At 44.7% G+C, this 25,295-nt stretch overlaps 1 protein-coding gene across 1 annotated transcript; it reads right to left on the reverse strand.

Annotated features, from left to right (window-relative positions):
- Positions 1-4,802: 4,802 nt before the first annotated feature.
- LOC115125875 (serine/threonine-protein kinase SBK1-like) lies at positions 4,803-24,835 on the reverse strand. Its single transcript, XM_065006663.1, has 4 exons — positions 24,579-24,835; positions 13,428-13,666; positions 8,972-9,174; positions 4,803-8,585 (listed from the first exon to the last, which is right to left on the reverse strand). Exons 2-4 carry the CDS (start codon positions 13,612-13,614, stop codon positions 7,800-7,802), a joined length of 1,176 nt encoding a protein of 391 aa, XP_064862735.1. The 5' UTR covers positions 13,615-13,666; positions 24,579-24,835; the 3' UTR covers positions 4,803-7,799.
- Positions 24,836-25,295: the final 460 nt, after the last annotated feature.

Consider the following 25,295-nt stretch of genomic DNA (forward strand, 5'->3'; position numbering starts at 1 on the left):
GTTAACTGGGTATAAGAGATATTCATATAACGTAGTCGTAGGTTGTAAACCCAGTAGAACTCATCAGATAGTGCTGTAACTAGGGCAGTTCCACTATAAAAGCCTTTTCAAATGTTGACTAGGTATAGAAAATATTCATATAACGTAGTCGTAGGTTGTAAACCCAGTAGAACTCATCAGATGATGATGTAACTAGGGCAGTTCCACTATAAAAGCCTTTTCAAATGTTAACTGGGTATAAGAGATATTAATATAACGTAGTCGTAGGTTGTAAACCCAGTAGAACTCATCAGATGATGATGTAACTAGGGCAGTTCCATGATAAAAGCCTTTTCAAATGTTAACTGGGTATAAGAAAAATGTATTTAACGGAGGTGTAAGTTGTAAACACAGCAAAATGCCAGCCTCATAATTGCTAACCTTGTTTGACTTTGGGCCATTTCAGTGAATGGAGTGACCTATGAGAGCTAGCATTTAACTCTGTATCAAGTGTTTTGTTAGGACAAGCGTTTTTAGCTGTATCTAAGATAAATAATGGCTTGTTTATCTTAGAGATTAAGTTAAGAGAGACAGGGAGAGCTGTCATGCTAAGTTGTCTCATTATAATGTTTATGCCTAAGGCCCACACTTCTCTCACTCTTTCACTCTCTTTCTCCATCTCCCTCCCTCTCTTCCTCTCTCCTCTCTCTCCCGCTCTCTCTGTCTCGTTCTCACTCCCTCTTCCTCTCTCCGTGCATGCAGCAGCCTTAGCTCTGGGCGCAGTGTTATCTCAGCTCCCAGGACTCTGACAGGCTCATTCGATCACAATCCCTCCCACTATCTCAGCAGCTCAGCACAGCAGCACAATGCCATTGCAGGTCACTCAGAATCTCATCACCCAGGGCCACAAAATAAAGGATGCACAACAGGGCCTTGCACAGACCATTTGGGGTCAGTGAAAAAAAAGGTCTCTCCCCCAAAAAATATCCCGCATCAATTATTACAAGAACAGAGGAAATCAGCACAATCTGATGAGTAAAGTATTTTGCTAAACTATTTTGAACTGGAATAAATGCTGCACTTATTAACAATGACCAACACAATTCAAGTCATCATAGAAGATAAGAAATACTGTAAATCAAATCAAATCAAATTTATTTATATAGCCCTTCGTACATCAGCTGATATCTCAAAGTGCTGTACAGAAACCCAGCCTAAAACCCCAAACAGCAAACAATGCAGGTGTAAAAGCACCTGTAGCCTATCATTACTAGGCTATATCCAACCCAACTCCATTTGAAATACTGTAGCCTATCATTACTAGGCTTTATCCAACCCAACTCCATTTGTTGTCACTATCATGTGTCCCAGTGGTTTTCAAACTGTTTGACCCATGACCCAGATTAAGGACTGGTACAAAACCTGTGACCCCAACGTAAGCACATGTGTACTATACACGAACATGCGCGCACAGTCGCTGTACAAATGTAGCCTGTCATTACAGCCATAAACAGTGATGCATTTTCAAAACGCAATATAGACTACAGAACTGCGTTTTATACCTGCATTTATAGCTGAAATTCATTCATGTTAGCAGCCAATATCAACTTGGGGTATATCATGTCACTTCTCTGGAGTCCAGAGCAATCATACGGCCTGCTTGTAGCATACTATAAATGGAGGTTGCAGGATCTGATGTAAAGCATGCTGTTTCTGCACCGCGCCATCATTTTGGAGTGCATCCTGCCTGCAGTGCTCGTTACCAGCAGGGTACCCCTGTTCTTCCTCACAAATATTGTAATAAATTCGCACAGCGCCATCATTTTTGAGTACATCCTGCCTGCGGAGTGCTCATTGGCAGCAGGGTTGCCCTCTTCTTCCTCACAAATATTGTAATACGTTGTCCATCTTCATCCCATAATATTGAAGGCATGTTGCAGCTGCTTATCTTTAGACAGTAGCCACCCAAACTTGGTCAGAAATATGAAAATGATAAATCAAATCGTCAGGTAGCCTGTTGTTCTGGCAAACTGTATTTTATATGGATGATAAACGTAGGCCTACTATGTTGTGCCTGGCAAAATGACAATCAAGAAGAGCAACTGTTTGATTCTGAAGCATATATGAGAATTTAAGGATGGCAGTGGATTCACAACGACAAAGAAAACAAAAATATTTTTTTCCAGGGAGGAGGAGGGGGGGGTCCACCCCTGCCTATGCCCTATGACTAATGCACAAAACGTGAAATCACAAAATAACATCATTATAACTCTTATCTCTGCCAAAACATCTGCCCTCACAAATTCTGTTACATAATCAGATGTCACACATTTGAGGCACACATGCACCACCAGCCAGACAGCAACAATCCAGGCAGTATAGATCAAACACCATCTTTCATGTAAGTGCCCCCACAGTATATCACTGTGACATAGGTTACAGCTCTGTACTTTGTCAGCGGCGCGAGTCATTTTGGCAGCACGCAATCGAGAATCAATATTTCACCACACTATTACACATTGGCTTGTGTTGTTGAAGCCCAAAAATAACCTGGAGAATTACGGAGTGCATCAGGTTGACGTATTGGACACAGAGTGATAAATGTTGGACCATGAGGGATGGCTTCGTCTCTCCCCTGGGTTCAATGACCTAGTATTCTCAGTGAAAGAAGTTGTGGAATCGCCTTCACATTAATATTTTATTGTCGTGTGACCATGACTCTATCTACTCTTTGAAAAATAGTTATTCATGGAGAATTTCCTAATATAGATTATTTGTTATAATTTATGTCTGATTATTTTATAATTTCAGTCAGATAATTTTTCATAATCTGAGAGTCAGATAATTTTTCATAATCTGAGTCATATTTTCTTTGTATAGTTTGAGTCAGATTATAATTTATGGCTTGAGTCAGATTATTTTTTATAATTTGAGTCCATTTCACACCAATTATCTATTTTTTGCCAAACATATTTTTCTATGTGATATGTCTTAATTTCTTGTTCTCCCTCTTTATTTATTTTTGTTAATTTTGGGATTATGTGTCTATTGGTATTGGCAGATATTGCTGCACTGTTGGAGCTAGAATCATAAGTATTTTTGCTGCATCTGTAATATCATCTGCAAAACTGTGATTTGATTTTATATTTGATTTGATTTGATTTGAGATGTCTATATGTAGAGGACTTGCTCCCAACAATATACTCTTGTAGACGTGAAAAGCCTCCTGCATGTTTACCCCTCAAGGTTTTCCAACCTCCAGGACTTGGAGATTAAATGTACAGTTCCACTAGACCTGTAAGCCATTCCGCTCTCTACTTGGCAATGAGTTCACACACTCTTACACACTTGCTCAAGTCTCTTATAAAGGCTCTTCCACACAGGATAAACAGGCACACTGTGGCCAGTTTAATAGGAAAACAATCCTGCAGCAACAGGAAATGGGAATTATAATGTGGATTATAACTAATGGACATTTTTGTCAGTATTGATACACAAAATCAGGTCTGAAATTTCTAAATGGAAATTACAAACTTCAGAAACCTTTTTAAACCTTGAATACACTACAAGTCTTCCTGCAGCAGGGTGATTGAATTAAGATCCTACATCTGTACAGGTCATCTCTGTGGTCTTACACTCTGTGTGCATGATTAGCTAAGGAGACTGAACATGATTGTATTTTTTTCATTAAAAGTAACATTCAGATAGTATTTAAGGATGTATCAAACCGTTATCATCCCAGCCGCTCTCCCCCTGCTAGCCACAGCTACAGTAGAGACAGTAAACATGACAGTGGAGTGGAGAGGCAGTGATGTGTGCAGTGCAGTGCTCTATAGTAATTGCTATGCTGAACATGCAGTCCTGATGATTTCCACTCCAGCAGCAGCAGCACTGCCTTGGCCAGGGTGAGCTGCTGTGCTGTATCCAAGCAGATCCACAGGCCTGCCCTGGTACTGGTTGTCTCAAGCACTGATGCTCAACCTATTCACTCACCCCTTCTCATTATCTCCACACGCTTCATCATTGTGATACACAATGTAGGCCCCAGAAAGAATATCAAATATTTTTCAGGCCTCCCGGGTGGTGCAGCGGTCTAGGCACTCTCCCAGTGCTAGAGGTGTCACAATAAACCCAGGTTTGATCCCGGGCTGTATCACAACCGGGCGTGATCGGGAGTTTGGCTGGTGGGGCTTTACTTGGCTCATCACGCTCTAGTGACTCCTTGTGGCGGGCCGGGTGCCTGCAGGCTGACCTCGGTTGTCAGGCGAACAGTGTTTCCTCAGGCACATTGGTGCAGCTGACTTCTGGGTTAAGTGGGCAGGTGTACTGTATTTTATTTTTATACTGTATTTCAAATAAGCTAACAACATTTTGTGGCCAGTAGTCTCCGAACTACACTCTACATTATTAGACTACATAAGCCTTTTGCAAGTAGTTATTGGTTAGTAGTGAGGGTTTAATGTGGTTTAACTAGAAATCCTGGGTCACATTTGCCAATATCCCATCTGGGATTGTATAATACAGACCAGCCCTGTTTTGGATTAAATCACTTCACTGTACATCACAACTGAGCAGAAACAATGCATCAGTGGTTTCAGAATTGAGTGGGGCGTCATTGAGTGGGCTCTCTAAAATACCTTTTAAATAAACACCAGAACCATGATTCATCCAGATGAATTATACTTTCAACACAACACAGAGTGGTCATTTCCACTGTGATCTAGTCTAGTAGCACATCTCCTTTCTGTCGCCACCAGCCAGCCATGCTGCAGCCTCTCAGGCACCGCACACTTCAAAGCCACACAACAGATTCAAGCTTAATTTCAGATTGCTTTATTTAATTTTGAATGAAAGGAGAGGAAAGTATAGGGAAGACAGCGTTCTAATGGATGGAGTGAATAAGAGATGAGTTCTAGCAGCGCATGTTCTACAGACAAACTCCACAACAAAATTACACGGCACAGAAAGACAAGGAAATCCCATAATGTTACTAATAACAAAACACGTAAATAAGAGATTTCTGAAATATCTACTCATGGGAATATATCAGTAGCCGAGAGGCAACAGAACTGGACAGCTGCTTTGAAAATGCATTGATGTTTATTTAAAGACAAAAACGTACTGAATTTATTTTTCTCCTGATCAGTCTAGTGTGTTTCTGAGGGGGTGGTTGGTGTGTCAGAGGGGGAAACAGGGCCCAGTGTGTTTGCCTCTGTTTACATACAATAAGTATTTTCTCCAGTAGCAGAAAAATAAATACTGCAACTTTTCACTCTAGAGATTCATTTCAACAGCGTTCCTGCAGAGCAATATTGATTCATGCAAACATTTCTGAAAAACACAACACGCAGAGAGAGTCGAGTCTATTCTAGAATGAACTGTTGTGCATTTCTCCCAAATGCCTCATGTATTTCAGATTTTCCATGGTGGACATTATATCCAGTATCCCATCCTGTTTTCCAGCTTTCGAAATGTTTCCCTTTTAAAGGTAAGTCACACAAAATAAAACAAATAATTCAAGTCACATCCCAAACGTACTTGAGGACATGTAGGTAGTATCCCCATAGTCCCACTACATCGTCTGTGATCTTGTGATGGAAGACTATACAAATACAGCACGTCAAATACAATGGAACAATTTTTTTTTGCTATTTCAGCCCTAGATTTTGTTTTGAGAACAATATCAAATTATGCAAATTTGTGCCACAGCAAAATGTCACTATACAACCATTTTTTTGCACATATTCTTCACTTGAACAATTACTGTACGAGCTGATTTCACACGTTTTCTTTATTAATCATGCAATTAAGAAAATGCTCCTCCATTCATCCTTTGATGCTTTCATCTGACATCTACATGTACACATTTGCCAAACTAATGTGTAAAATAAGAGACCAGTCAAGGAAATTCATTTTTAGGATTCTGCCTTTTTACCTACAGTTAAAAGTTAAAAGATAAGAAATAAGTTATGGCACGACATGCCCACAGAACATTTAGGTTCAGCTGGAGGTTTTAAATCATCCCCAAAAGAGGATGTTTATGGTGTGTATATGGTATAATACATTATAAAGAGTATACCTGAGAAAACTCTAAATGAAACCACTTTATGCTTTACATAAAACATGGACATTTCGTCCTCATGTCACCATGACACAACAGTCAATAAACTAAAGTAAAACCATAGTAGCGTTAAGCTTCTAATGGTTATGTATACTGCAGGCTATCACGTAAAGTCAGCATCAGTGTTCTTATCCATTACTGCATTACTGTCATGGTGTACCAGGCCTAGCAGGCATAGCACGCAGACAAGAGGAGGTGAACTCAACACTCGGACTGACAGAATAATGCACTATAGCTACTGCTAAAGAGGTAATGGCCAACATCAACATAATCCATTCACATGAGATGAAAAGCAGTTCCATGGGATTATATGACATTGCTATGGGGGAAGGTCAAATGCAGTTTCCCTTTTCAAAATAGCTGCTAAATTGCACTAGCAGTAAAACATTGGCAAACGTAAAGTATTAAAAAAAGTCAAATCTCTAATGCTACTTTATAAAATAAATAGAAACAATATATGTTCAGAAATCAAGGACTCAAATAAATAATATTAACAAAAACTACATTACATAAAGCTCTTATACCCACAGAACATAAGGGTATACAATACAAACACACCATAGTACCAATGGTTCACATTGCACTATGGTAAAAGTCACAATGACAGCCAACTTTTACACTCTCCAATTATCTTTTACTGATGCAACTACAGCAGATTCAAAATGGTTTAATTTATTCCATGAGCCATTTATCAGAGAAGTCATTTTTGCAGAGAAGTTGCTTTGAACATATTGCTTTACGATAGGATCTGGTGAGCTCTAATACAACTTACTAGGACATTATGTTGCTATTCTGTAAAAGCTTGTTTTGTCCTTCACATGCTTGTTGTCTCTGTCTGATATTGTTGTACATTTTAGTCTGAATATAGATACAGTACAATACATCAATAAATGCCTGCAGACGCCCACACATCTGTTCAGTAATCAGTACTGGGATTGTGATTGTCTTTTGTTATTCCCTCAGAGTTAATCGTCAATAGGAATTGTCTGTCAGAATCAATAGTGAAACAACCACCTCCTTCAAGCACCAACCATCATTTTTCCTCATCTTCCTTTCTCCCCAACCTGGTCTCAGAGAATTTCGTATTACTCTGTACATAAATCCGTGACACTCCATTTAGCATGATATGCTACGTTTCGTTTAGTTTCGTATGGTATGTATAATTTGTGGATGTCCATCACCCATTTTGTATGATATATAACGAATTACATTTCGTATTATATGTTACACATTTTCTAAACATACAATATGTTATGAATTTGCAAAACGTACTATATGTTACGAATTTTATCTAGCTGGCTAATGTTAGCTAGGCTGGGGGTTAGGGGTTAGGGGAAGGGTTAGCTAACATGGTAAGTAGCTAAAAACTAGTAAGTAGTTGAAAAGTTGCTAGAGTTGTCCGTGATGAGATTTAAATTTGCAAACCTTTGGGTTGCTAGACATTCGAGTTATACGCCCGACCAACCACCCTACTTTCGTTTTTGCCTTAAGTAACCACCTGTCTTATGTAACCATACAAAAAGTAACATATCATAATCATTTCAGTGTCGAGGATTTACATTTACTATGTTACTTCTAGTCTATGAGACCAGGCTGTTCTCCCACCTCTTCCTTTAACCAGGAAGATCGTTCTCTGTTATTTGTCCTTCGTACGTTAGTGTTTATACAGTGTGTGTATGTGTGTGCACATAGCCAATCTCTACACACAAATTTCAATGGGCGTGGCCACCAAGATGCGTCCGGCCCCTCCGTTGTCACGGGAGACACGTTCGTAGCTGCTGGTGGAGGAGGGGGAGCCGGTGGAGGAGTAGTGTCCGCCCATGGGCTCTATCAGGCTCTGCTGCTTTAGCCTGTCCACCAGTACATCCTCTTCAGATGACGACGAGCTGAGCTCCACCTGGGGCCCACTGCCCACTGACCCTCCTCCCGCAATGCTGCTGCAGCCCGGCTCATTGTCCAGCATCCAGTGGTGGTTGAAGTAGCTGAAAACCTCCTTAACGGAGCAGCGGCGCTCCTGCTCAATGGACAGGAGCCTGCGGAACATGCGCAGCCCCTCGTCTGTGAAGCGCCGCCACTGAGAGGGCACCGTGCCCGTCCGGCGCCGCTGCCAGCGCACAAACTCCTGGTAGAAGGCATCCGACGGCAGGGCCTTCTCCCAGGGGAAGTTGCCGGTGAGCATGCAGAAGAGGAGGACACCGAAGGCCCACACGTCAGTGCTGTAGTCCACGCAGAAGCCCTCGTGCTGCGAGGCGTCGCACAACTCCGGTGCCGTGTACGGGATGGTTCCGCTGACACGCTTCACTGGGGAGCCGGCACGCCTCGTCATGCCGAAGTCTGACAGCTTGACCTTACGGCACTCTTTGTCAAAGATGAGGATGTTCTCAGGCTTGATGTCCCGGTGGACTAGCTTCTTACAGTGCAGGTAGTCCAGGGCGATGGCTACCTGGTGGACACAACGCTTAGCCACCGTCTCTGGAAGACCCACCTAAACAGAGAAGAGTACACACTGAGGTCAAACAATCCACCAGCAAGTAAAAGATTTAATCCGTCCATGAGAATGTGTGTTTGGCCATAAACCAAGGATTTTATGTAACTCTCCACTGTACATGTTGACTAGGGGTTATCAGGTATTACATTAGTTATAGAAAATAATCTTCTATAAATAGTCTTCAATGGATGACGGGTGTTGCTATCTGAGCTTTTTCTAAAAATAGATATACAGCACTAATATCTCACATTAATTTTACACATGAACATTTATCATGTAAAATCTGTACATTATCCTTCAGCTGGAAATAAAATAGCTTTTATGTTATTCATATTTCAGACATTATGTTGAGAGCCTTCTATTGTAACAGCAGATGAACACACCTGAGGGGGAATGACGTCGAAGAGGTCTCCTGCCAGGGCATACTCCTGAGCGAAGACGTAGTAGTCGTCTGTCTCAAAGGCAATGCCGAACATGTTGATGATAAAGGGGCAGGGAGACAGGTAGAGAGAGATGCTGTACTCCCTTAAGAAGCTCTTCAGTTTGGTTGTTTTCTTCCTCAAGAACTTCAGAGCCATCTTAGTGCCTAGAACACAACGTACAGTACTGGATGAGAAATGTTCTATGAGTCCTATGAGACAGTTAGATGCACCAAATTTAGGCTTGTAAATAAATTAAACTGATATGAATTACAAAACCTGTCTGGGATTAATTCAATTTAGTGAGGTTACAGGATTTCATCCAAGACCACTTTTTTTTCGCTGAGGGGGATTTATAAATATTCCAAAGCCTCTGTCAGAATAGTTTAGTCATGACACCATCCTCTTTACCTACAGAGAGGAGGAGGAGGGGATGGGGCTGCATGAGCACTTCAGCTTTGATGCAGCGGATTTGGCAGTAAATTGAAAGTGATTACATACAAAAGTGTTGCAGTAAACACATACTGAGATAGAGCCAGTAAGTGCAACACTAATCAAATTAGAGCCAATGATTGGGAGGGGAGAAGCCTTTCCTTTGCCTGTCTGTAAATCCTTGTGATTCATATACACTCAGTATAAAAAACATTAAGAACTCCTTTCCATGTCAGACTGACCAGGTGAATCCAGGTGAAAGATATGATCCCTTATTGATGTCACTTGTTAAATCCACTTCAATCAGTGTAGATGAAGGAGAGGAGACAGGTTAAAGAAGGATTTTTAAGTCTTGAGACAATTGAAGACATGGATTGTGTATGTGTGCCATTCAGAGGGTGAATGGGCAGACAAAAGATTTAAGTGCCTTTGAATGGGGTATGGCAGTAGGTGCCAGGCGCACCGGTTTGTGCGGTTTGTGTCAAGAACTGCAGCGCTGCTGGGTTTTTCCACCCTGAACAGTTTCCCGGCTGTATCAAGAATGGTCCACCACCCAAAGGACATCCAGCCAACTTGACACAACTGTGGGAAGCATTGGAGTCAACATGGGCCAGCATCTCTGTTGACGCTTTCAACACCTTGTAGAGTCCATGCCCCAATGAAATGAGGCTGTTCTGAGGGTAAGGGGGGGGCGGGCAGCTCAATATTAGGAAGGTGTTCCTAATGTTTGGTATATGCAGTGTATAACATAAAGACACAGGAAGCATGACATGGATTCTGTCGTCTGGGAGGAATAGCGCAGAGCAATCTGGAAGGAAATGTCTCAGAACCTTCTACCGACCACAGCCTATTTCCCTGAATGACAGGAAAACAGAAATTAGCAGAGGAAATATGGGAAGGGGACAAGGTCAAGACTAGGAGATGGAAAATTGTCAGATTGAAATGCCTCAATGTCTGTCTCTCCCTGGTGCCACAGTGGCTCTGTGAGCTCAGGGGAAAAGAGAAGCTTCTCCAATAGCACCACCTCAGCTCTGGTCAGAGCATAAAGTAGTGAGCATGCAGCCTGGCATTCAGGTTAAAGGGTTCAATCTTGGTTTCATCAGACCAGATAATCTTGTTTCTTATGGTCTGAGAGTCCTTTAGGTGCCTTTTGGCAAACTCCAAGCAGGCTGACATGTGCCTTTTACTGAGGAATGGCTTCCATCTAGTGGCTTCCATTGGTGGAGTGCTGCAGAAAATGGTTGTCCTTCTAGAAGGTTCTCCCATCTCTGTCAGAGTGACCATTTGGTTCTTGGTCACCTTCCTGACCATGGCCCTTCTCTCCCGATTGCTCAGTTTGGCCAGGTGGCCAGCTATAGGAAGTGTCTTGGTCTTTCTAAACTTCTTCAATTTAAGAATGATGGAGGCCCCTGTGTTCTTGGGGACCTTCGATGATGCAGACATTTGTTGGTACAATTCCTCAGATGTGCCTTGACACAATCCTGTCTCGGAGCCCTACAGACAATTCCTTCAACCTCATGGCTTGGTTTTTGCTCTGACATGCACTATCAACTGTGGGACCTTACATAGACAGGTGTGTGCCTTTCCAAATCATTTCCAATCAATTTACCTTACCGTAGGTGGACTCCAATCAAGTTGTAGAAACATCTCAGGGATGATCAATGGTAACAGGATGCACCTGAGCTCAATTTCAAGTCTCATGGCAAAGAGTCTTGAATACTTATGGAAATAAGGTATTTCTGTTTTGATTTTTAATACATTTGCACACAAAAAATGTAACTGTTTTCTCGTTGTCATTATGGGGTATTGTGTGTAGATTGATGAGGATTGTATTTATTGAATCCATTTTAGAATAAGGCTGTAACACAACATGTATACTTTCAGAATGCACTGTATATTTCTTCATAACAGTCCTCTTGGGTTTCTAACCACCTGCACACATCTTTACTGTACCTTGTTTTGTTAATGTTACTGTTTGTCTTTCACTTGTCTTTTTGTGTGTGAATAAATGAAACTAAAACTACACCAAATGATATGATCGTTGATATGGTAAAAACGGAATGTTGGTAAAAACGGAATGTTGAACTATTAAAATCAATAGAGAAAATTGTATCGGGAAAATATTTGCACTGCAAATACAAGATAACTAATATTGTCTCTCTATAGGCGTATACAAAAGTGAACACTACATATTAATTGAACATACTGTACATTTTGAAGAGGTTTAGATGGATATAACTATATAGAATTTAATATTAATTCTAACTAAATCAGATTTGAAAGTCGCTCTGGATAAGAGCGTCTGCTAAATGACTTAAATGTAAATGTAAAGTGAAGAACTGTTTTGATACCTTGCGTCAAAAATGATTTGATCTCCTAATATACATTTTTGCTGAATTGTGTTAATCCCACATGATGACTGATATGCAATGAATTATTCCAGAACTACAGCTCTACATTCAAGCTAATATCCACCTGTATGATGGATTGAGTGAGCATTATCAAAGCTATCATCAAACTATAAAATAAAGATTGGTCTCCCCTATGAATCATGCTAATCTGAGATTATACTCATACCCAAATTTACAGCCACCCTAATTCCCAGAGTTTTGATAGGGTAGCAAATTGGCCTGCCTCCCTAAAACCCAATTACACAGCAGCATGATTACGAAGTCATCATATAAATACTATTCAACACATGTCTGACAGCAAGAAATCTTTTCATTATTTATGTCCTGAGCTGATAGCGTCAAATGTTTGAATTGGGGAATGTAATATCATGGCAGCGTGGGATCCGAGAGCTGGGTACTTTATTTTTTTTACCTTTATTTAACTAGACAAGTCAGTTAAGAACAAATTCTTATTTACAATGACGGCCTACACCGGCCAAACCCGGACGACACTGGGCCAATTGTGCGCCTCCCTATGGGACTCCCAATCACAGCGGGTTGTGTTTTTAGCCTGGATGTAATGGTTTTTGGACATGATTTAGGTCTAATGACAACCCAGTGATAGTGGTTTTGTACATGATTTAGGTCCAATGACAACCCAGTGATAGTGGTTTTGGACATGATTTAGGTCCAATGACAACCCAGTGATAGTGGTTTTGGACATGATTTAGGTCTAATGACAACCCAGTGATAGTGGTTTTGTACATGAGTTAGGTCTAATGACAACCCAGTGATAGTGGTTTTGTACATGAGTTAGGTCTAATGACAACCCAGTGATAGTGGTTTTGGACATGATTTAGGTCTAATGACAACCCAGTGTTAGTGGTTTTGTACATGATTTAGGTCTAATGACAACCCAGTGTTAGTGGTTTTGTACATGATTTAGGTCTAATGACAACCCAGTGATAGTGGTTTTGGACATGATTTAGGTCTAATGACAACCCAGTGATAGTGGTTTTGTACATGATTTAGGTCTAATGACAACCCAGTTATAGTGGTTTTGTACATGATTTAGGTCTAATGACAACCCAGTGATAGTGGTTTTGGACATGATTTAGGTCCAATGACAACCCAGTGATAGTGGTTTTGTACATGATTTAGGTCCAATGACAACCCAGTGTTAGTGGTTTTGTACATGATTTAGGTCTAATGACAACCCAGTGATAGTGGTTTTGTACATGATTTAGGTCTAATGACAACCCAGTGATAGTGGTTTTGTACATGATTTAGGTCTAATGACAACCCAGTGATAGTGGTTTTGTACATGATTTAGGTCCAATGACAACCCAGTGATAGTGGTTTTGTACATGATTTAGGTCTAATGACAACCCAGTGGTAGTGGTTTTGGACATGATTTAGGACTAATGACAACCCAGTGATAGTGGTTTTGGACATGATTTAGGTCCAATGACAACCCAGTGATAGTGGTTTTGGACATGATTTAGGTCTAATGACAACTGGAATAGACCAACTGGCATGAACATAACACATGGGTTATTCTCAACGGCGCAGGTAGCTTCCATCAGAGACAAACTCACCCCTGATTTTGTGGATGACCAGGTCCACCTTCCCATAGGTGCCCTTACCCAGCTCCCTGATGACCTCATAGTACTTGCTGATGTCTAGCTTCTCCAGGTTCTGGGCAGCAATGAGCTGCAGCTCCTCCAGGATGTCGTTGGAGGCGCGGGACCCAGACCCGTGGGACCCATGGGGAGAGGAGCTCATTCTGCCTGGGAGAGATGCCTGGAGCACAGGGATCTGGTGACTGCTGTTGTTCCTAAAGAAGGTAACAGGATGAGCAGGAAGGAATGCCAGGTTAAAGAGAGATAGGCACATAGCCTATACAGTGAAAATGGTGGATACACCAATGGCTTTTGTGTCTCACCTCTCTCTACACACGGAGAGACACACACCTCGCTTATCAACAACATCAAAGACACTGAGTGTTTTGTATCCGAGACAAATAAGCTCTTATGTAACCATTGCATCCTGCGTTAAACACAGATCTACTTTCCGCTGTGTGAAGCCCCTTTTAGGTGACCGAGATCACAGGCCTCTGTTTCCACCCAGACAGTGCTGGGGAACACACAACCACTGCAGAGGAAAGACCAGAGACAACTAATTCCCTTTCCACTTCACTAATCAGTCACTCGCACTCTGGATTCAGATCATTTGGCTATGCTTCTTCTGTTACTCTTCTGTGCCCTCCAAAACTTTGTTTCAAAATGTCTCCTGTTAGAGTTCTGTGAGATCCATAAAACCTTTAGTCTAAGTCTGAGCCTCAAATTACTCCGAGCATCAACTCAACATTCACTTGCATGGAAAAGGAGAGACACAGCGACAACAGTGGTTCATTCTTGACAGGCACTTTCATTATCTTGCCTGCCGGTGAAATTTTGTCAGCTCAGCTCTCTGCAGATCTGTTTCAGTCGGCCGTCTGATCCAAGACCATGTAACGACAAGCCAAGAAACACTCTTTTGCAATATCCTTTCTTTCATCGCCCAGGCAGACAAATCTCTGAATGACTGAATGAACTTCACGGCCCTGATGGTACAGCAGAATTGTGCCATCTCTCATTAATGAAGATAAGAATGTGTTGAATGAGACAGGATGTGAGAGACATCCTGTGGATAGTCCATCTGTGTATGCCTCAGGGATGGCTCCACAGTGTGTGTGTGTGTGTGTGTGTGTGTGTGTGTGTGTGTACTTATTTTTCAGTGAGTTTATGCATTGTACATGTGTGACAATTCACTGAGGGGGCTGTTTCAACAGGGGAGCCAGCTGGCTGTCCATCAGAGCAGTACTATGACTACTAGCAGCAGTCCAGTCAGCATCCCACTGACGAGGTTATTAAAACACACAACAGCCTAGGCAGCCCAGTCTCGTTTCTCTTCTACATATGAAGATGAACCAGTGCCTCAAACACACAGACACACACACACTCACTTCTGCATGGTCTGTGTCATATCAAAGAGCCTGGAGATGAAAGGAGAGTCAAACAGTGGTAATTAAGCTCTGCTCCTCTGCTGCAGCCCTGACTCAACCCCACAGCAGCCACCAGGCCCGCACCCTAGCTGCTCCCCGTCCCCGCTTCCTGCCCCCATCCCCGGAATATTCATGCCCCCAGTCCCCGCTTCCTGCCCCCAGTCCCCATCCCGGAATATTCATGCCCCCAGTCCCCGCTTCCTGCCCCCAGTCCCCGTCCCCGCTTCCTGCCCCCAGTCCCCATCCCGGAATATTCATGCCCCCAGTCCCCGCTTCCTGCCCCCAGTCCCCGTCCCCGCTTCCTGCCCCCAGTCCCCATCCCGGAATATTCATGCCCCCAGTCCCCGTTTCCTGCCCCCAGTCCCCATCCCGGAATATTCATGCCCCCAGTCCCCGTCCCCCCCAGTCCCCGTTCCTGCCCCCCAGTCCCCATCCCGGAATATTCATGCCCCCAGTCCCCGTCCCCGCTTCCTGCCCCCAGTCCCCGCTTCCTGCCCCCAGTTCCCGCTTCCTGCCCCCAGTCCCCGTTCCCGCTTCCTGCCCCCAGTCCCCATCCCGGAATATTCATGCCCCCAGTCTCCGTCCCCATCCCCGCTTCCTGCCCCCAGTCCCCATCCCGGAATATTCATGCCCCCAGTCCCCGTCCCCCCCAGCTTCCTGCCCCCAGTCCCCGCTTCCTGCCCCCAGTTCCCGCTTCCTGCCCCCAGTCCCCGTTCCCGCTTCCTGCCCCCAGTCCCCATCCCGGAATATTCATGCCCCCAGTCCCGTCCCCTGCTTCCTGCCCCCAGTCCCCATCCCGGAATATTCATGCCCCCAGTCCCGTCCCCGCTTCCTGCCCCCAGTCCCCATCCCGGAATATTCATGCCCCCAGTCCCATCTGCTTCCTGCCCCCAGTCCCCATCCCGGAATATTCATGCCCCAGTCCCCGTCCCCGCTTCCTGCCCCCAGTCCCCATCCCGGAATATTCATGCCCCCAGTCCCCGCTTCCTGCCCCCAGTCCCCATCCAATCTATAACCACCTGCCTCTGAAGAACCAGAAACAACAGTCCATCCTTACTATAAGACATGAATGTCGCTTCCTGCCCCAGTCCCCATCCCCGCTTCCTGCCCCCAGTCCCCATCCCCGCTTCCTGCCCCCAGTCCCACAAGCTTCCTGCCCCCAGTCCCCGTCCTTTGCTTCCTGCCCCCGTCCCACACTTAACCAGCATTCCTGCCCCCCCATTCCCCAACAGTCCCTGTGTAAGGACGCTTCCTGCCCCGTCCCAGCGTGCTTCCTGCCCCCAGTCCTCGTCCCCGGAATATTCATGCCACCACTATTCCCAGGAGGACCTCTGGGAGCACCAAGCTCTGTTTGTCACACAGATAGAGCACTGTGACCACCGTGCCATGTCTCTCCTCAATGGGATTCAGCTCATCTGTATTCAAAGCACAGATGGAGCACAGTTTGACTGGTGTACCTTGAGTCACAGCCCTCATCCCCACCCCTCCTCCTTCTGTATCCCCATGTGACGCTGGTCTTTGCATAACACACTGGAGAAAAGGTGGTCGATGAGGATTGGTGACTGGAGGGCCCAAGGGGCAGTACTGCAGGTGGGGGAGGGGCTGGGTAGTGCAGTGAGAAGACTGGACACCGAGGACCTTTTTGTCGCCTTGACTGCAGCACACAGCTCATAGAGGGCAGACAGGCAGGTAGGCTGTAGTTAATTGCTGGCGATGCCAGGAATATTGACTTGCAGTCTGGGTGCTATGTGACTATAGGTAGGAAATGTGACAACCCGTACAAAGTGCTGAGCAATGGTCATCTGAGTGAGTGAGTCTAAACACATTTACATTGCTGTCATTTAGCAGATGCTGTTATCCAAAGTGACTTACATCAGAAGGTAGCTAGGTGACACAACCACATTACAGTCAGTACATTATCACTCAGAGTAGTTATCAGGTAGTGTAACGGTTTTCATATGGTGAAGGAGAGTGACCAAACTGCAGCGTGTAGATTTCGATCCATGTTTTAATAAACAAACGTAACACGAATCTAAATACAAATACTACAAAAAACAATAAACGTAAAGAAAACCGAAACAGCCTATACTTGTGTAACCTAACATAGACAGGAACAAGGACACTAAGGACAATCACCCACAATACAACCAAAGAATATGGCTGCCCAGTAAATATGGTTCCCAATCAGAGACAAAACGGAATAACCACCTGCCTCTGATTGAGAACCACTCCAGACAGCCATAGACTTTCCTAGAACACCCCACTAAGCTACAATCCCACTAACATACACACCAAAACCCCAAGACAAAACACACCACAATACAAAAACTCCATGCCACACCCTGGCCTGACCCAATACATGAAGAAAAACACAAAATACTTAGACCAGGGCGTGACAGGTAGCTAGGTGACACAACCACATCACAGTCAGTACATTATCACTCAGAGTAGTTATCAGGTAGCTAGGTGACACAACCACATCAGTCACTACATTATCCCTCAACAGAGTAGTTATCAGGTAGCTAGGTGAGACAACCACATATCACAGTCACTACATTATCCCTCAACAGAGTAGTTATCAGGTAGCTAGGTGACACAACCACATCAGTCACTACATTATCCCTCAACAGAGTAGTTATCAGGTAGCTAGGTGACACAACCACATCAGTCACTACATTATCCCTCAACAGAGTAGTTATCAGGTAGCTAGGTGAGACAACCACATCACAGTCAGTACATTATCCCTCAACAGAGTAGTTATCAGGTAGCTAGATGAGGCAAACACATTATCCCTCAATAGAGTAGTTATCAGGTAGCTAGGTGAGACAACCACATTATCCCTCAACAGAGTAGTTATCAGGTAGCTAGGTGAGACAACCACATTATCCCTCAACAGAGTAGTTATCAGATAGCTAGGTGACTTCCGGGTTGGAGTGAGCGGTCGCATCCGAGCGGTCGCATGGAGCGAGCGGTCGCATCCGCACTTCGGTCCGCAGGTAGTATAACTTTTCATTACATTTCATTACATTTCATTATAGTCCAACGGTTTGATTTGTCTAATCTTAGCAATTTCTTCTTAGCTAGCTACATAGCCGTCTTTGTATCAAAGATAATTGCGTAATTATCGTATTTCGTCGTCCTAACGTAGTCTACACTGCTATCTGCCCAGCAGCTAGCCAGCTAGCAAACGTCCACCGTCTACCGAATAGCAGCACTGTAGAAACTATTACACTCAACTGAACGACTTGATTAGTGTAGTGTTAGCTAGCTACATAGTTGTCTTTGCTGTCTTCGTATCCAAGATAATTGTGTAGTTTAGAGTGTGTAGTTTTAGAGTGATTATCTTAATTTACCGAGGTTAGCTAGCCAGCTATTTGTCGTCCTTAACGTAGGAGACACTGCTAGCTAGCCAACAGCTAGCCAACGTCTACCGAATAGAACTTCCGCACTCAACAACCCGGTCGCATTCCGCTTCGCTCCACAGGTAGTATCACATTTTCATTTCATTTCATTACAGTACAACGGTTTGATTTGTTTGATCGTAGCTAGCTACATAGCTAGCTACATAGCCGTCTTTGTATCAAAGATAATTGTGTAGTCTAGAGCGATTTTCTAGGTTAGCTAGCCAGCTATTGTCGTTCTTTTAACGCAACGTAACGTAATCAACACTGCTAGCTAGCCAGCTAGCCCCCGAATAGCAGCACTGTAGAAACTATTACACTCAACGGAACGACTTGATTAGTGTAGTGTCAACAACGCAGCCACTGCCAGCTACCCTACAAAGTCAATAACGCAGCCACTGCCAGCTAGCCTACTTCAGCAGTACTGTATCATTTGAATCATTTTAGTCAAAAAGATTCTTGCTACGTAAGCTTAACTTTCTGAACATTCGAGACGTGTAGTCCACTTGTCATTCCAATCTCCTTTGCATTAGCGTAGCCTCTTCTGTAGCCTGTCAACTATGTGTCTGTCTATCCCTGTTCTCTCCTCTCTGCACAGACCATACAAACGCTCCACACCGCGTGGCCGCGGCCACCCTAATCTGGTGGTCCCAGCGCGCACGACCCACGTGGAGTTCCAGGTCTCCGGTAGCCTCTGGAACTGCCGATCTGCGGCCAACAAGGCAGAGTTCATCTCAGCCTATGCCTCCCTCCAGTCCCTCGACTTCTTGGCACTGACGGAAACATGGATCACCACAGATAACACTGCTACTCCTACTGCTCTCTCTTCGTCCGCCCACGTGTTCTCGCACACCCCGAGAGCTTCTGGTCAGCGGGGTGGTGGCACCGGGATCCTCATCTCTCCCAAGTGGTCATTCTCTATTTCTCCCCTTACCCATCTGTCTATCGCCTCCTTTGAATTCCATGCTGTCACAGTTACCAGCCCTTTCAAGCTTAACATCCTTATCATTTATCGCCCTCCAGGTTCCTCGGAGAGTTCATCAATGAGCTTGATGCCTTGATAAGCTCCTTTCCTGAGGACGGCTCACCTCTCACAGTTCTGGGCGACTTTAACCTCCCCACGTCTACCTTTGACTCATTCCTCTCTGCCTCCTTCTTTCCACTCCTCTCCTCTTTTGACCTCACCCTCTCACCTTCCCCCTACTCACAAGGCAGGAAATACGCTCGACCTCATCTTTACTAGATGCTGTTCTTCCACTAACCTCATTGCAACTCCCCTCCAAGTCTCCGACCACTACCTTGTATCCTTTTCCCTCTCGCTCTCATCCAACACTGCCCCTACTCGGATGGTATCGCGCCGTCCCAACCTTCGCTCTCTCTCCCCCGCTACTCTCTCCTCTTCCATCCTATCATCTCTTCCCTCTGCTCAAACCTTCTCCAACCTATCTCCTGATTCTGCCTCCTCAACCCTCCTCTCCTCCCTTTCTGCATCCTTTGACTCTCTATGTCCCCTATCCTCCAGGCCGGCTCGGTCCTCCCCTCCTGCTCCGTGGCTCGACGACTCATTGCGAGCTCACAGAACAAGGCTCCGGGCAGCCGAGCGGAAATGGAGGAAAACTCGCCTCCCTGCGGACCTGGCATCCTTTCACTCCCTCCTCTCTACATTTTCCTCTTCTGTCTCTGCTGCTAAAGCCACTTTCTACCACTCTAAATTCCAAGCATCTGCCTCTAACCCTAGGAAGCTCTTTGCCACCTTCTCCTCCCTCCTGAATCCTCCTCCCCTCCCCCTCCTCCCTCTCTGCAGATGACTTCGTCAACCATTTTGAAAAGAAGGTCGACGACATCCGATCCTCGTTTGCTAAGTCAAACGACACCGCTGGTTCTGCTCACACTGCCCTACCCTGTGCTCTGACCTCTTTCTCCCCTCTCTCTCCAGATGACATCTCGCGTCTTGTGACGGCCGGTCGCCCAACAACCTGCCCGCTTGACCCTATCCCCTCCTCTCTTCTCCAGACCATTTCCGGAGACCTTCTCCCTTACCTCACCTCGCTCATCAACTCATCCCTGACCGCTGGCTATGTCCCTTCCGTCTTCAAGAGAGCGAGAGTTGCACCCCTTCTGAAAAAACCTACACTCGATCCCTCCAATGTCAACAACTACAGACCAGTATCCCTTCTTTCTTTTGTCTCCAAAACTCTTGAACGTGCCGTCCTTGGCCAGCTCTCCCGCTATCTCTCTCAGAATGACCTTCTTGATCCAAATCAGTCAGGTTTCAAGACTAGTCATTCAACTGAGACTGCTCTTCTCTGTATCACGGAGGCGCTCCGCACTGCTAAAGCTAACTCTCTCTCCTCTGCTCTCATCCTTCTAGACCTATCGGCTGCCTTCGATACTGTGAACCATCAGATCCTCCTCTCCACCCTCTCCCGAGTTGGGCATCTCCCGGCGCGGCCCACGCTTGGATTGCGTCCTACCTGACAGGTCGCTCCTACCAGGTGGCGTGGCGAGAATCTGTCTCCTCACCACGTGCTCTCACCACTGGTGTCCCCCAGGGCTCTGTTCTAGGCCCTCTCCTATTCTCGCTATACACCAAGTCACTTGGCTCTGTCATAACCTCACATGGTCTCTCCTATCATTGCTATGCAGACGACACACAATTAATCTTCTCCTTTCCCCCTTCTGATGACCAGGTGGCGAATCGCATCTCTGCATGTCTGGCAGACAGTGTGGATGACGGATCACCACCTCAAGCTGAACCTCAGCAAGACGGAGCTGCTCTTCCTCCCGGGGAAGGACTGCCCGTTCCATGATCTCGCCATCACGGTTGACAACTCCATTGTGTCCTCCTCCCAGAGCGCTAAGAACCTTGGCGTGATCCTGGACAACACCCTGTCGTTCTCAACTAACATCAAGGCGGTGGCCCGTTCCTGTAGGTTCATGCTCTACAACATCCGCAGAGTACGACCCTGCCTCACACAGGAAGCGGCGCAGGTCCTAATCCAGGCACTTGTCATCTCCCGTCTGGATTACTGCAACTCGCTGTTGGCTGGGCTCCCTGCCTGTGCTATTAAACCCCTACAACTCATCCAGAACGCCGCAGCCCGTCTGGTGTTCAACCTTCCCAAGTTTTCTCACGTCACCCCGCTCCTCCGCTCTCTCCACTGGCTTCCAGTTGAAGCTCGCATCCGCTACAAGACCATGGTGCTTGCCTACGGAGCTGTGAGGGGTACGGCACCTCAGTACCTCCAGGCTCTGATCAGGCCCTACACCCAAACAAGGGCACTGCGTTCATCCACCTCTAGCCTGCTCGCCTCCCTACCACTGAGGAAGTACAGTTCCCGCTCAGCCCAGTCAAAACTGTTCGCTGCTCTGGCCCCCCAATGGTGGAACAAACTCCCTCACGACGCCAGGACAGCGGAGTCAATCACCACCTTCCGGAGACACCTGAAACCCCACCTCTTTAAGGAATACCTAGGATAGGATAAAGTAATCCTTCTCACCCCCCTTAAAAGATTTAGATGCACTATTGTAAAGTGGCTGTTCCACTGGATGTCATAAGGTGAATGCACCAATTTGTAAGTCGCTCTGGATAAGAGCGTCTGCTAAATGACTTAAATGTAAATGTAAATGTAATCTGCCTCCTGCTCTCCACACTCACACACGTGCACGCAGACACATTTACACTAGCACAAACACACCCCGCACACAACAGAAAGAGCAGCACAGCAAGAGCTGTGCCAGCTGATCAATGCTGCCTGCCAAGGTCCATTCTTGAGTATTTACACCTAATAATAATGTCTAATGTCTAATCAATAGATCTGGGAGTAAAGAGGTAATCCACCTACAAAATGTTACCATCACTGTAACATGAGCCGGAGTGAGTCATTTGTAGATATGCAGTGTAAATTGTGAATCTCAAGCTTTGTTAGCAAGATTTGATGTGATTAAGTGCGATTTTCTAGAGGGGAAACAACAATGTAAATGATTGATTAACATGTCAAAATCTACACAAATCAAGAGACTGAGCTGTGACCTGAAATGGGATCACAGTTTTGTGATTTATTCTTCATGGCATTGCCTGTCTCCCACAGTTACGATGTGGATGATTGCCGCCCAGTCCATGATTAAATGAGGAGTCTGGCACTCTTATAAACGTGTCCCATGTCCTCTGTAACACACGTTCACTGCCTTGTCTTACTTAGCCATTTAGCCATTTTCAAATGGGAACTGTGACATGGTCTTTGATGTTGTAAAATGTATTCATCCATGGATGCAACACAGCATCCATCTACAGTGGATTGTGTGTGCATAGCATGTTCTCTGTGTTGTTGTTCAGTGCAGTAGGTATTCCAACAAAGGTATCACAGTTACTTAGAGAAGTCCTACTACAGCGTTACTGGACGGAAGGCCGTTGATGCAGTGAGATTGCAATTTGAGTTCTGCTGGTCTGGTAGATAGTTCAATTACCTGGGCCATTGACCATGTTGGCAGGCTGTTGGAGTTTGTCCTAAACCCAAACAGAACATCCAGCCAATGTATTGTTTTCTTTGTTTAACTACGGAGTGGGGGCCATTCGCCTCTATTTGCTGTAAATGTTTGAACGAATCTAACACAGCCCATTTTACCATCCTCAAAAAAGTACATTGTCCTACATTTCCAAACAGCTAGGGGATGTGAATATAGTTTTGTGTGTTTGTATAGTACCAGAACTAATGTGCAGAGAATAGGTCAGCCTGTGTGGAGGGTGCTTTAGTTGTCATGACTCATAACACCTATGAATAATAAGGGTCAACATGGTTTATTTGGTGTTGTAACAGTGAGCAATTTAGACCAAAAGATAGAACAGTGCAGAACAGTGCAGAAGTCCTTCTCCTGGGGTCTGTCCACTGGTCAAATTGGCTATATCCCAAGGACTAGGTGAACTGGGTGCCACTGTTGTTCCCTCTCACAGTCAAGGAGAAATGCCAGACAGACTGGCACCTTGATGCCCTTAGTGTATTATTGTCCAATACAAACAGGTGAGTGCCAGTAAGAAAACACCCACAATTCCCCCAAACCAGCAGCTCTCAAATCACAAAGCTCACTATTTGAATGATATAACGGTACATCTAGAATGAAGTTTGCGTCGTAAGAGAGGGATGGGTTTCTGTTGTCTCTCACAAACCATTCAAAATCACCAGAGGGGTTTATCCAACCTCCACCAACGGCAAAGTCAACTCTTTTCACTCACATTGCTTACATAATACTGTCACTGTCTGTCTGAGAGGAAAGCCATCCAACCTGCTGCTCTGGGTAATGCTGAGTATCTGAATATGATCCCCATTACATCTACAGTATGGTCAGTGAGGGACACTTCACAGAGAATATAGTTTGCATATGCTCTGAATACTACAGCTGTTTCTCCATCTCACACTGCTGTATGGCCAGTGTGAGATGAAGCTGACAAAGGCAAAGGTTAGAATAGATATCCTCTGAACGCTCTGGCTAAGTGACCACAGAACACACAAGTCTTTGGTTCACCTGTCCCAGCACAGACAAAGCATAGACACTATTATCGTCAGACGCTATTCTACAGCGTCTGACGAGAACAATGACATGTTGTGTCTACAAGCAGCATGGAGGACTGATATGGAACTTTACTGTAGGTGTTAAAAGAATAGAAAAATAATTTGTTTAAAAGGTGTGTGTGTGTGTGTGCGTGCGTGTGTGTGTGTGTGCGTGCGAACAGATAAGGCACTGAGGAGAGAAGCATAGGAACATCCACACCAACACACAACAGTTTACAATGACAGATGTAGCACTTGAGCGCATCATATCCATTTCAAATGGCCTTCTGCACAGGTATGTATTAATATACATAAATATCACTGCAATTCATTGGAAGGCTATTTCACTATGATGCTGTCAAGCCAAATGGCTTCAGCCATAGGCTATCATACCCATTGTCCTTCTCCTACTGTTGACTATACATACCGGTCTCAGGCTACATGTTACGATGCCCTAGAGGTATTAAATAATAGGTTACTGTAAGACAATAATGCACAACAAATAACCATTTGAGAGATGTAAGCACACAATTTAAACCACCTAGCAAATTCTAAACCATATTTTAAAGCACATCGACTTGCTTGTAAACATGCCATTACGGGATGAAAACAGACCAGCAGGAATAATGAATGTGTGAAACATTATGCAAAATCAACAAGCAGGTCTATAAAATCAAAATAAAAGCACTGATAAATTGATTGAAATTGTTATGATCCAACCAACAATGATGATTCCTTGTTATCAATGTCTCTTACCTCTCAGATTGCGCTGCATGCAATAGCTGGTGCTGTCATTCCGTTCAGCAGAAACTTTAATTGTATAGCAGGATAAACCGTTACAGGACTGGTCTGATTTTCTGTGCAAAATCGTATCTCTGAATAGTGCAGATTCAACGCTTTGTTGCCAATATGCACAGCGGCGCACAATAATATCACTTTGCTGGTGCTTCTGTCTGCTTCGTCAGTACCTCTGTCAGCCTGACTTGCCCTATTGTCTCTGTCGGCCTACGGCTGCTTGATGTAACTACCGCCAGGCAGCGAGGCTGAATTAACGCCAGCCCTCCGCAGCGGCGGTCCAATCGGAGAGCAGAGCGAAGCAGCAGCGGCGCGACATATGGGAGGGAGGGGGTCTTGTGTCTCCATACAGATACCCAACATTCTCTCTCTTTGCGCAATGGGAATAAACAACAAGTAAAAAACGAGTGGAGCAGATATAATGTAATGTATTTGACTAATATTTGACCCAGGATGTTTAAATAGCCTACAAATGTGTGTGGAACAGGTGTTGGCATCGGCAGTTGTCAAAATCAAATCAAATGTATTTGTCACATGCGCTGAATACAACTGGTGTAGATTTGACCATGAATTGCTTGCTTATGATCCCTTCCCAACGATGCAGAGTTAAAAAAGAATATAGAAAATAGAAACACAAGAGGAATCAACTAAAATACATGAGAATGGAGCTACATACAG

This window comes from Oncorhynchus nerka, linkage group LG21 (assembly GCF_034236695.1).
Source record: "Oncorhynchus nerka isolate Pitt River linkage group LG21, Oner_Uvic_2.0, whole genome shotgun sequence".
In the NCBI taxonomy this organism is placed as follows: domain Eukaryota; kingdom Metazoa; phylum Chordata; class Actinopteri; order Salmoniformes; family Salmonidae; genus Oncorhynchus; species Oncorhynchus nerka.

Coding starts and splice junctions, on each gene's coding strand:
- LOC115125875 (XM_065006663.1), bottom strand. CDS start 13,614: ATGAGCTCCTCTCCCCATGGGTCCCACGGGTCTGGGTCCCGCGCCTCC. Junction 9,175..13,427: donor GGTCATCCACAAAATCAGGG/GTGAGTTTGTCT, acceptor GTTGTGTTCTAG/GCACTAAGATGGCTCTGAAG. Junction 8,586..8,971: donor TCGACGTCATTCCCCCTCAG/GTGTGTTCATCT, acceptor TTCTCTGTTTAG/GTGGGTCTTCCAGAGACGGT.